General features: G+C 43.3%; 1 protein-coding gene across 1 annotated transcript; it reads left to right on the top strand.

Moving 5' to 3' along the window:
* The first annotated feature begins 246 nt into the window (after positions 1-246).
* LOC122395242 (fork head domain-containing protein crocodile-like) lies at positions 247-1,899 on the top strand. The gene is made up of 2 exons (XM_043392671.1): positions 247-1,604; positions 1,773-1,899. The coding sequence occupies exons 1-2, from the start codon at positions 247-249 to the stop codon at positions 1,897-1,899; spliced, it is 1,485 nt and encodes a 494-aa protein (XP_043248606.1).
* The last annotated feature ends 10,828 nt before the right edge of the window (positions 1,900-12,727 follow it).

Below are 12,727 nucleotides of genomic sequence, written 5' to 3'. Positions count from 1 at the left end.
TCACGATCTGGTGTAGAACTCGTGAGACAGTGTGAACCCGCGTGAGTGACCATCTGAGAACTGTGAGTGAGAAATCGCTACGACCGCAAAGAAAGAATCCAGGCTAACGAGGATGTCCGGAGAATACTGAAGTTGTTTCGCGAACGGGAACGCGAAAGCTCCTGGCTGGCAGCCGTCGAGTCTTCCTCCGGAAGGATATTCCCTCGCTACGAGCGCGTTGACGAATTCACGAACGCGTCAGCGAAGATGCACACGCTGTTCGGCGAGCAGAATGCCTATTACCGGCACGCAACGGCCGTCCCCGTTGGGATGGGGACCCCGTCTTATCCGGGGGTCGGTGCCACGCCAGGATACTACGAGCAGTACCGGTACGGCGGTTACGCGACGGCGGCTGGCTACCCGGTCTCTGGTATCACCCAGCAACACATCCATCATCCGGACAAGGGCATGGTCAAGCCGCCGTACTCGTACATAGCTCTGATCACGATGGCGATACAGCACGCGCCCGAGAAAAAGATCACCCTGAACGGCATCTACCAGTTCATCATGGAACGGTTCCCCTATTATCGCGAGAACAAGCAGGGCTGGCAGAACTCTATCAGGCACAATCTCAGCCTGAACGAGTGTTTCGTGAAGGTGCCGCGGGACGACAAGAAGCCGGGCAAAGGAAGCTACTGGTCGCTGGACCCGGACAGCTACAACATGTTCGATAACGGTTCTTATCTGAGACGTCGTAGACGCTTCAAGAAGAAGGACGCCCTGAAAGAGAAGGAGGAGGCGCTGAAGAGGCAGGGCCTGGTGCCGGAGAAACGCAGCCAGGACGACGCGAAACCGAGCAGCATGGTCATTCAGCCACCGACGGACGCCGCGTCGAAGAAACTGGGCACGCTGGACGCGACCCTGTGCAAACCGAAGCGGGAGCCCGTCAACGAGGCCGGGAGCCACTGCATGGCCGTGCAGGCCAAGTACAGTCTTCACAGTCCGATTCAGGAGGCGAAAACCACGGCCACGACGACGGCGGCCGTCGCGATACCCGGCCAGAGCGTCATACAGACGGCGCTCGGCCACCAGGTCCACCAAGCTCACCAGGTCCATCAGGACCCCATCCAGGACGTATCGATGGGCCTGGATCCCACCAGCTTCAGCGTCGATGCTCTGATGACGACGCGGGAGAACAGCGCCGCGTTGATGTCCAGAGACAGCCAGCACCACGCGCACCACCCTCACGGTCTTCAGCATCCGCACCCTCACTCGCACTCGATCATGACGAGCAGAGAGTCGATGGGCGCGGGTGTGGTGTCCAGGGACCATTTGTCGTCCGTGTGCTCGGCCACCACCACCACGACGGCCGCCGTCGCGGCGATGATGGCGACCACCGGATACGGCCACGGTAGCACCGTCTCCAGGAGCAACGGATCACCGCCCGGGACCATGTACGCGCCCTACTGCACGCCAGCGACCGGTTACATAATGGAACACGCGGAATACAATTCGAGAAACCATAACAACACCGCGGGACACTCGCAATGGTACCAGGAGGCGGCCAGTCCCGACACCGCGGCCATTTACCAGGACACTCAATCGCCGAGCTGTCAGCTTTACAGGTAAGAACCAAGATCACGGTTGAGCGTGCCTTGTATTCGAAAATTAATAGAGAAATGTTGGGAATTATACAGAGACACCAAAAAATATTTCAGGGGGTCATCATTTTCTCAATCACACTCTTTGGGAAGCAACCAGTAGTTAATTGTGGATTATCGGTGTTCTTTCAGATCCAGCCCACCCACACCACTTTCGACGAGTGCGGCACCGTCGCCGCCCCTGTACCACAGATATTACCAAGACTGCAACACCGTCAACACCAGCGGCAATTTACCGATCACGCTGCACAAATACTGAGAATACCGAAATTCAAGGCTTCATCATCGGGGCCTTGAAGAACACCACGCCGATCACTACGACCCGAGCCTGGTTTACGTGAAGCAAGAGTGGATCCCCTCCACGGAGGAGCTCGCCAAAGAATGGAACTAGATAAGTCATAGAATCACGATGAAACGGCGCGGAAGTGATCGGTGGTCTTCGATCGACCCAGAAGAAATTGTTCCGAGTTACGCGATGAATAGCTGTAGATACTGTGGTTAACGAAAGCCGTGATGTGCCAGTAGTTTCCGTTTTCGAGTGACAAAGTCGAGTGGCCAGTTAGGGGCAGCGATTTTCACGTCGAACCGATGCCAATGGGGATGTTATAAACGTAACAATTGTCGTTTGAAAGTCGGAATCACTGTATTTGCAAGGAATATCCACGAAGTGCTTACCCCCTTCGTGGTTTTGATAACAATTTTTAGGTTTACAAAGCTCCAACAACAAGGGATCCTTACAGGCATTTCTATTACTTTAAAAACAAAATTGATAATAGGATTAAATTAAAACGTAGATAATGAATATGTGACTTGGGGGGTCAAATTGAGTTACAGAGGGTTAATTGCACAGCAACTGGTCATTCAAACCAAAAAAGCATAAAGTAGTGGCGAAGGTGATTCCACTTTGGAGGTTAGATTCACCCTTTGATCTTAAATTAGTGTTATCACGATAAAAAAATCTTTATCTTTTTAGCAGCTTTGTAAACTTTGCAAAAGTGAGTCAAAACCCAAAGGGGCTTCAAAGATATTTCTTGATAGAACCATAGTAGGCACAGCAACGACGTCAACGAATAGAAGCAATTATTAGCGATTCCGTCGAAGAAAATGTTTACCGTCAAGTATTCCCAATAAACTCGACTCGTCTAAACCCTGGTTGATCTCCACTTCGATCATCGATATGAAGTTATTTGTCACGTTTCTCTGTCCACACGAGCAGGCAGAGCTAACCTAAAAGAAATCTCAAGTTTCCTCGAATTCCAACGCTCGCCATTTTTAAAATCCTTATCGCGATCAGTGAACACGTGTCCACCGTTTAGATACCAAAAAAATCCCCAGAACACGTGTATTCTAGCGCTGTGGAGGAGCTCGAGGATTGACAAATAACCTCTAACTGGCCGTCGGCGGCCATAGAAATTCCTCCCGTGTCGTTTCTTTCGACGACGTTTAACCCGAGAATTGAACACCGTAGAAACCACTTTTAATGTTAAAAGTTTCCGTGACATTTTTCTTTCACAAACTGGAGATCCACCAGGCGACGTGTTTAAGAGTAAATAAATAATTTTAAATGTCAGAAATACGATTGCAATGGTTACAGTTTATCAGACTCGTCGTAAAAAATTCTTAAAGTAACTTATTCAAAACGTTTTCTAAACGGCGGGTTCGAGGCAACCCCTTTGGTCTTTCCAGGGTCAACACACGATCTTTCTTTTAATCGAACGATTCTAATCGCTCTTATCTCCAGCAGAGTTGCCAGATAAAATGAATCGGACGCGGGATCAGCCGCGAAAATAACCGTGAATATCAATGACGATAGTCGTCACCTGTGCAAACACGGCCAGGATCGCTCCCGACCTACGATAATTCGCCCGTTTCGAAATTCCAATTTCTTCGCGACGATGTTTTTTTCGCGGTACCGCCGCGCGGCAATTCCGCGACTGTACAAACTGCCACAAATTAACCGACAGAAAAAACATCGGATCGTCCTTGTTTTTAGCCTGCGTCCGCCCACGGCACACGCGAACGCCGCCGCGTACGAACAGATTTTTCGATGGAAAAAAATGGGGAGAAAGTAAATAGAAAAAGTATAATCTCGTGATTTCCAACGCGTCCATTGCGACGCGCACCGAGCGCCGCGATCGATCGTTCGAATTTTTTTTTTTGATAAATTAAATCTCGATTTTTTCCCCCTCTTTTGTACCGTCGAGACATTTTCAGCTCTCGCGAATAGCTTTTAATCGTGATCCAAATCGAGTGGCGATCTTATCGGGTTTAGGATCGAGAGTTAAAATAATTAACAAGTTCGTCGCGAGACGCGATTCACGCGGGATGCGTTCAGCGAAATCATGAAAGTTTCTTCCTAGATAATTTAGCCTGGAGGACGTGATAAGAATTCGTTGTAAAAAAAAGCAAAATGGCGATCGTTTCGAAGGTCGCGTGTCTCGTCCCTGTGCATTTATTCGTAACGTCATTCCCTGCGAGACCCGAGTCACGAGGCTCGCACGAGTTTGGTCGTTTCGACGAGAGCTGAGATAATATATTTATTGATAACGTGCGATATGTGAATAATAGAAACGATTTGGAACGAGAAATCGTAATCTTAGATAGATCTCTGCGTGTATATTATTACAAAGAATATAAATATATTATATATAAATAGATATAGATTGTATAGATGAAACTATATATGTATAAATAGACAGATATATATATATGTATACAAAAAACGTATTGGTATTACGATTAATATTAATAATATTACCGCAAAACTATTAACGTAGGATGAGTCGTGCGAATACGAAAACCTTACGAAATAAACGTAATGAATCACACGGAAGCTGCTGTTTCGTATCTTTTTTCCCACCAAAAATACAGCCGGACTCGCATTCCCCGAATCGATTTCAATTTATAGAGCAACTAGTGTTCGAAAAATCGACGAGGATCGAAATGGCTTGGTTTTTTATAAAAATTTCAAATATCGTAGATTCCCTTATTGCACCGATTCCTTCCGGTCGGACACTTTCGAATCGATGCACTTGGAAAGCTATTGTCTCTCGGCGTAAGCCGTGTCGAAAACGTTTGTTTGCCTTTCGGCGAGGAGCGCTTGGAAAAAAAATATTTCGTTACATTTCGCTCCTCTTTGCTCGACACGCGATAATAAACAGGCGCGTAAACAATACGGCTTTTTAATTAGTCGCGGGTCAACCGAATTAATTCCAACCACGCAACACGAAAAATTCGAGCGTGACCGCGCGTTTGGCGGACCACAAGACCGCAGAACAAACAGTGCCATCGAACGACATCGTCGCTGGCGACGAGACTCGATGGTTTTCGAAACAAACGCGTTCGATAGTTTTCGTGGAAATATTGCCCCGCCATTTTTACGCGGCGTCGAGGATCTCGGGCTGAGGAGAACGGGATATTAAAAGCAGCGAATGGAAATCGCGATAACAATAATACGAGACCGGGGTGCGTGTTTAGAACCGCGTCGGAATCCTCAAACAGAATTCGTTTCACGCAGCTCCGTGCGTGCATTCCGACCGCGGCACTTTGTTGCTTCTCACGAGGCAGAATCGATCCCCGATTATTTCTAGTCGCGATCTGCGAAACATTACTTCACCCCGGCCGCATCGGGGTCCCTGGCGTGGGCGGTAATGAAAAGGTAAGAATATCTCGGCCTGTTCCGCCCGTTGCTGCGTTCGCCCCGACACGAGCGACATCCGAGAGCCGCGCGTAATCTCGATGGAATTTCGTTTCGTGCGCTTCAAATGTCGCTTCTTTTTATCGACGGTTCGTGAAAGTTACGATATTTGCGTTCGATTCGTCGCTTCCGGTAGGCACGGATAAATAATTGCCGAGCAGACGTGATGGCGTAGACCAGGAACGAACACCAGATGGAATTTTTTCTTTTTGAGGAACTGCAAGGGAAGGTATACAAAATGGTGGAAAAAGTATTACTCACCGCGCGTGGGTTTCGTTTTCATAACTTCCACTGCTGTATTTATTTGCACTTAGCTACCTAATCAATACAGATAATAGTATTATCAATTGTACTATTTATTAGAAATTTTGCATCATCAAAAATTATGCAGAGTGTTCGACTACCTATGGGAACAATTTTAGTGGGAATTCTAGAGGCTAAAATAAGACGAAAATCAAGAATAGTAATTTGTTGATGGAGGCGTGATTACAGAGTTATTAACGTTTAAAGTTCCGCCCAAACTGAATTTTTTTCTCGAAAATGTGCGGGATTTCGAGGGTATGACTATTGACCAAAAATGATTATAATTGACCCACGCAACAGAAAATAATTTTTCCAAAACGATTTGAAACTTCTCAATTTTGTCGAAAAATGTCACACCTCCTCGAATTTTTTTCTAGAAAATGGGTAGGATTTCGAGTGTAGGTCTATTGACCAAAAATGATTGTAATTGTCCCCCGCAGCCGAAAATAATTTTTCTAAAACGATTTGAAACTTTTCATTTTGTCGAAAAATTTCACACTTTCTCGAATTTTTTTCTAGAAAATGGGTAGGATTTCGAGGGTAGGTCTATTGACCAAAAATTATTGTAATTGACCTCTGCAACCGAAAATAATTTTTCCAAAACGATTTGAAACTTTTCAATTTTGTCGAAAAATTTCACACCTTCTCGAATTTTTTTCTCGAAAGTACGTAGGATTTCGGGGGTATGCCTATTGACTAAAAATGATTGTAATTGAACCCCCCAGCCGAAAATAATTTTTCTAAAACGATTTGAAACATTTCAATTTTGCGGAAAAATGTCATACCTTCTCGAATTTTTTTTTCGAAAGTGCGTAGGATTTCAGGGGTAGGTCTCTTCACCAAAAATTACTGTAATTGACCCCAGCAACAGAAAATAATTTTTCCAAAACGATTTGAAACATTTCAATTTTGCGGAAAAATGTCATACCTTCTCGAATTTTTTTTTCGAAAGTGCGTAGGATTTCAGGGGTAGGTCTCTTCACCAAAAATTACTGTAATTGACCCCAGCAACAGAAAATAATTTTTCCAAAACGATTTGAAACATTTCAATTTTGCGGAAAAATTTCACACCTTCTCGAATTTTTTTTTAGAAAATGGGTAGGATTTCGGTGGTATGTGTGCCCACTAAAAATGATTGTAATTGAGCCCCGCAACCAAAAATAATTTTTCCAGAATGATTTGAAATTTTTTAATAACTTTTTAATTGAGCCTCAGTCAACAAATTGATATTCTTAATTATCGTCTTATGCGACTCGAACGAAATGTTCAGACTTCGTCCATCTTGCTTGCTAGATTTTGCACTTGCAGACGCGAAATGAAACGGTTGACCGTCGATAAATCGAGCATTATGTTTTTCAAAGGAAACCGGGTATGTTGGAGGATCGACGACCACCGACGGACCCATGATTAGTGGCAAACAAAGTTTCTGGGCTCGGTCGTCGGTGGTTTTCGCTCGAGGCGGGATTTAACTGCATCTGCCGAAACACGTGCTCCGGATAAAGCCAGGCTTTGGAACGTTCCGTGCCGCCAATCCGTTAGTTCGCCGAAAGATAGATTGTATACGTACCTATCGACCAGTTAGCAGAATCCCTTCGAGCACGCGTCAGTCTGTTCCGCTCGTCTCGCCTTGGGGCCCTAGGTTTATGGAAAACCCGGGGTCGAGGATCTCCAGAAGGTAAACGTGTGCTCCTGCGAGTCCAATTCTACCTATCGAACCGCCTCACGTACGTTGCAATTTCGAGTCGTTTAACTATTACTCGATGGTTTTCCGCAATGTTATTAACATAGTACACAATGTAAAGCTTTCAATAGACAAACGCCTGAAGCGATCTTGGTGTAATCGATAGCACACTTGCTTGCTAGCAACGAGGTCGCGGGTTCGAGTCCCCGTTGTTTGGGTCAAATTGACGGACGCCATCTTGCCCCCGCTAAATATCGTTTTTAATTGATATTTCTCGCCTAATTTATGACCCCCCAAGATATAATAATAGAACAAATGTTACGGGGTGATTTAGTGTAGGGGGCCCCCCGAGAATTAATTAAGACCTAATAGAGATTGGTAAAGCATGATGGTTGGAAGGGTTTGAAAGAATGTAAAATCGATGTGAAAGCTGGGGAAATCTAACGGTCATGTGAATTAACGTAAAATTATCGCGACGTTCGTCAATTGGTTACGATGGCGGCCACTTTATCAAAGGCGGGATTAAATTAGCGATCGACGGGCGAAAGTGACGGGCGTCAGAAGTGGTATTTGCGCGGAACGTAAACTCCTCGTGATGGTGGCTACGGCATTAGCCTCTAAACCGTGCAAACACGCGGAGAGCAAGCACACGGGGCAATTTTAGACCGATGGAAACCCGGAGGGGTGCAAAAGTCACCCGGTGGGGCCCCTCCGTTTCTCTATCTCCACGGCAAACACTTAAAATTATCCACCCCGCGGCGCGCAAATACGCAAAGGCGGATGCGTCTGCCCCCGGAACTTCAACCCAAATGGCCCCGTACCTTGCCACGGACCCGAGCGTGCCCGATTTACCGGGAAAACCCACATCCCGTGAAACCCGAGTCTCGGGACTTTCGTTGCCGCCAAAACGACAGCGAAATTCGAGCCCGTGAAACATTTAAATATCTACTGTTTTCCGTGTTGAAACCATAATATAGAATTTCGTATTTGAGCCCAGATTTGTACCTCCACCTTAACCTCTTCAGCGTCGATTTTTTTTTTTTATAATCTGTAGTGAAAATTTTGGTCTATTTATTATTGACAGTAACTATAATTATAAAAAACTAAACGTCCACGTATGTGACGAAGGGAGTGAAGAGGTTAAAGTAATATTGGAAGGTTGCGTTTTCAAATTTTACAGACATAGATAACAATGTCGTTAAATCTTCGTTATTTTTAACCCCTTGCCATACAATTACGTGTCTGAGTCGTTGTCAAGCTTCATAAATTAAAATCAACACATTTTTACATTCACGAGGTATTCGTGAAACAAATCTATTCTTTTCCTTGTACGAACAAATTTAAATAAAATTAAATAGTATAGCAAATTACAAATTGCTAGTAATTAAACGGGGTTAGGAACGAACGGTTCGCAGAATTTGGAAACCGTGTTCCACGTGACGTTGTTGGTACGAGGAGAGAGTTTCCGTCAGCTCGTCGCGGCGCGGGAGCATCTGTCGGCGAGAGGAAAAAACGTCACTTTGGAAAGAGGAATCCTCGGTTGTAAAAACCGTTGGAAAGTTTGATGACATCGCGTCGAGGTTCCCACGTGGTGGCGTAAACATCGTCGTGCGGAAAAACCACGGTCCAAACGACGATCATTTTCGACGGAACTGACTCCGCGGGTCGCAGTAACCGCCATGACAGTTGGGCGCACGGAGGATGGAAAGGAACGAGCGCGCTTCTTTCGCTGCGAACGTTCATTCTTTTTCCCCAACTATTTTTATAATTTATCCCGCGTGTTTTGATATTGAAAATAATTACGCCACGGTCGCAAGAAAAACATGAAGATTGCGCGGCGTGCTTCGAAACCGTAGAAAGCGAAGGAAAAAGAAGAAGAAGAGTTGTGTCCGGAACATGCGAGGTGGAAGTCTGGGCAAAAGATACGACGACTAAATTGCACATTATAAATATAAACATATTTTTTAAGTTATTGCTTTCATTATATTAAATCTATCACTGAATATTGGGTTTTCATAACTGCGCAAGGAAGTATATTATATTGGCCGTAGGGTATGAATGGAAATAGCTAAATTGCACGTGTACCTATTCGAACGAAATATCAAAAATGTCTCGAACCGCGAAGGTGCTGATGTAATAATTGGGAATCGTTAGTAAAAATTGAATTGTATAAATAAACTAAAATCTGTTGTAACAAAGTATCGAGAAGCATCGAAAAACCTTAGTTTTCGTTAAATTTTCGTTACGTTCCCCATCGCAAATTTCGTTACGCTTTTTTCCACTTTCATTGTTTCTTCCCGCGTAACCGTTGCGGCCGTATTAGCGGTTCGTGCAATCATCAATTTCAAACAAGAGAACGAGAGAGAAAAAAGTTTGGCCGCCAGCTTTACTTAAACAAACAGTTCGCTCTACGAAATGGACGAAGAGAGACGGGGAATCGAACGCGTAAACCTTCTTTCGTTTCCGTCTTACGTGTAACCATCTTTTTCTTTTTTTATTTTACATCTAAGCAGCGCGCAATGAGACGACGTTGAAACTTACGACAGCGTTTCTCAAACCGCGATACCTCGAGCCACAAACAGTGTGGCGGGAATCCCCAAGTTCTTGGAACAAAGAAAAATTTACACCGCGATATTCAGAATTTATATTAAATCGTATTTAAAGAATAGGAGTTTAATTCTGTGTCGATGGGGTTTGTCAAAAATATTTGCGCGAAGTTTGAGAAACACTGGCTAAAACAGGACGTTAAAATACAAATGGCAATTTTTTTTTCTCAACGGGTCTTCATCAACAGACTTTGAACGATTTAGTGGCAAACGCGAGATTTAGTGGTCTGGTGTTCGAGGAAAGAACCATCGAACGTTTTTGTCAGTTTACCCGCAAACTTCATCCGTAAACGGCTATAAAGTATAATGGATTCGGTTGGAGCGCGATTGATTCTCGTTGAAGGGCCAGAGCCCCGCAAAAAACCCCCGAAAAGCGAGAAAAAGTGTTTCTAAAATAGTGGCAGTTTACGCAAAAATAATAAACAGCAAAATCTAAACTTCGCCGTTGGTTTTAAGCCACCATTTTTTCGACGACACAACACCATGTATACAGTATCTAAAAAGCTACTAACGTTGCCTAATTTCTAACATGGCGAATAATAGGGGAGAATTCCCTGATAACCGAGCTACTGGTCCAGATCAAATGACCGAGGTTCCGCTTTAATAATTTAAAATACAGAGAATTTGGGGTAAATCAAAGCAGTGGTCCAGGTCGGAGGTATATTATCATAGAATCGAGGAAACCAAAAATTCGAAACGCGGTTCTCATAACCGTGCCAGAAAAAACAACGCTTAGAGACGGTTAGTGGTTTCGCGCCTAAACGTCTCCAGTAAATTTTCAGGAATATTTTTGCCCGTAAAAGTGCAACGGCAGGGAGCAAGGCATGACGGAGAGAAGGAGGGTGAAAAGAGAAGAACGAACGTACCCGGGAAGAGGGCAGAGAGGCAGCGAAAAGGGAGTTTCGCCATCGTCTGCTCGTCCAGGGGAAAGACGACAGGTGCGCGTTTCCCAGAGACCCGCGGCAAAACGCGAAACTGGAATCGCTGCTAGAATGCCGTGACCTAACCTCGATACATGTAGCCAGCTTCTACCGTTGCGGTTGTTACTTGTCCTTTGTACGCCCGGCTCTCTGTATTTATCTCTCTCTGGCTCGCCTTTGCTTCTAAAAACGAGAAATCACCCGCCTTCTGATATTTATTTCCATTCTATTCGATAAGAAATCAACGACACACGGTACACTTAATAGAATAAAACGTTGCTCGAGGTCCTCTTGGGTGCGGAGGTTCGCAGAGAATTTTTATTAGGCAAGAATAACCATATTTTGTGTCGTTAAAGTCTATAATTATATTAGTTGTTAATAAAATTGATATTGGGTACGTTTAATGGTAAAATGGAAGTTATAATCACAGCGCAGGGATAAAGATTCACCCCATAGTACCATTGTAAATGTAACAATTGTAGTTTGAAAGTCGGAATTTATAAGGAATATTCACGAATTGCTCCTTCCTCCATGTTTTTGGTAACAATTTTTAGGTTTACAAAGCTCCAACAACAAGGGATCTCATTTCTATTACTTTAAAAGCCTACAAAGCCTTTCAAAGTCTACAATTATATTAGTTTTTCTTGCTTAATAAAATTGACATTGGTACGTTTAATATTTTTGATAGCAATTTTTAGGTTTACAAAGCTCCAACAACGAAGGATCCTTAGAGGCATTTTTATTACTTTAAAAGCCTACAAAGCCTTTAAAACTCTACAATTATATTAGTTCTCTTTGCTTAATAAAATTGATACGTTTAATAGTAAAATGCAACCCAGTTATAATAACAACGTACGAGTAAAAATTCACCCCATAGTACCACTAGTATAATCAGTAAGGTAACTTAACAAGAATAACTATATTTTGTGTCGTTAGAGTCTATAATTATATTAGTTGTTAATACAATTGATATTGGGTACGTTTAATGGTAAAATGGAACCCAGTTATGATCACAGCGTAGAGGTGTAAAGATTCATCCCCTAGTACCATTGTAAATGTAACAATTGTAGTTTGAAAGTCGGAATTTACAAGGATTATCCACGAATTGCGCCTTTCTCCATGTTTTTGATAGCAATTTTTAGGTTTACAAAGCTCCAACAACAAGGGATCTCATTTCTATTACTTTAAAAGCCTACAAAGCCTTTCAAAGTCTACAATTATATTAGTTCTCGTTGCTTAATAAAATTGATACGTTTAATGGGAAAATTTAACCCAGTTATAATCACAACATACGAGTAAAAATTCACCCTATAGTACCATTAGTATAACCAGTAAGGTACCGCGCCATTTAAGGGTTAAATGCGTAATAACGCGGAGGACGAACAAAATTGAAACGAATTCGGTCCATTAAAACAAATTTCGAGTTTTCGAGTGACAAAATCGAGTGGTCAGTTAGGGGTAGCGATTTTCATGTAGAACCCATGTCAATGGGGATATTATAAATGTTACAATTGTCGTTTGAAAGTTGAAATCACTGTATTTACAAGTATATCCACGAATTGCAACCCCCTCTATGATTTTGATCACAATTTTTAGGTTTACAAAGCTCCAACAACAAGGAATCTCATTTCTATTACTTTAAAAACCTACAAAGCCTTTCAAAATCTACATATTAGTTTTTCTTGCTTAATAAAATTGACATTGGTACGTTTAATGTTTTTGATAACAATTTTTAGGTTTACAGAGCTCCAACAACAAGGGATCCTTACAGACATTTCTATTAAAAGTCTACAGAGCCTTTAAAAGTCTACAATTATATTAGTTTTTCTTGCTTAATAAAATTGACATTGGTACGTTTAATGTTTTTGATAGCAATTTTT

Source organism: Colletes gigas, unplaced genomic scaffold (genome assembly GCF_013123115.1).
Source record: "Colletes gigas isolate AHSC1104 unplaced genomic scaffold, ASM1312311v1 Colletes_gigas_Sc00005, whole genome shotgun sequence".
Lineage (NCBI taxonomy): Eukaryota > Metazoa > Arthropoda > Insecta > Hymenoptera > Colletidae > Colletes > Colletes gigas.
The sequence above is the reverse complement of the archived record's forward strand: the minus strand, read 5'-3'. Positions and strand labels throughout refer to the sequence as shown.

Coding starts and splice junctions, on each gene's coding strand:
- LOC122395242 (XM_043392671.1), top strand. CDS start 247: ATGCACACGCTGTTCGGCGAGCAGAATGCCTATTACCGGCACGCAACG. Junction 1,605..1,772: donor CCGAGCTGTCAGCTTTACAG/GTAAGAACCAAG, acceptor GTGTTCTTTCAG/ATCCAGCCCACCCACACCAC.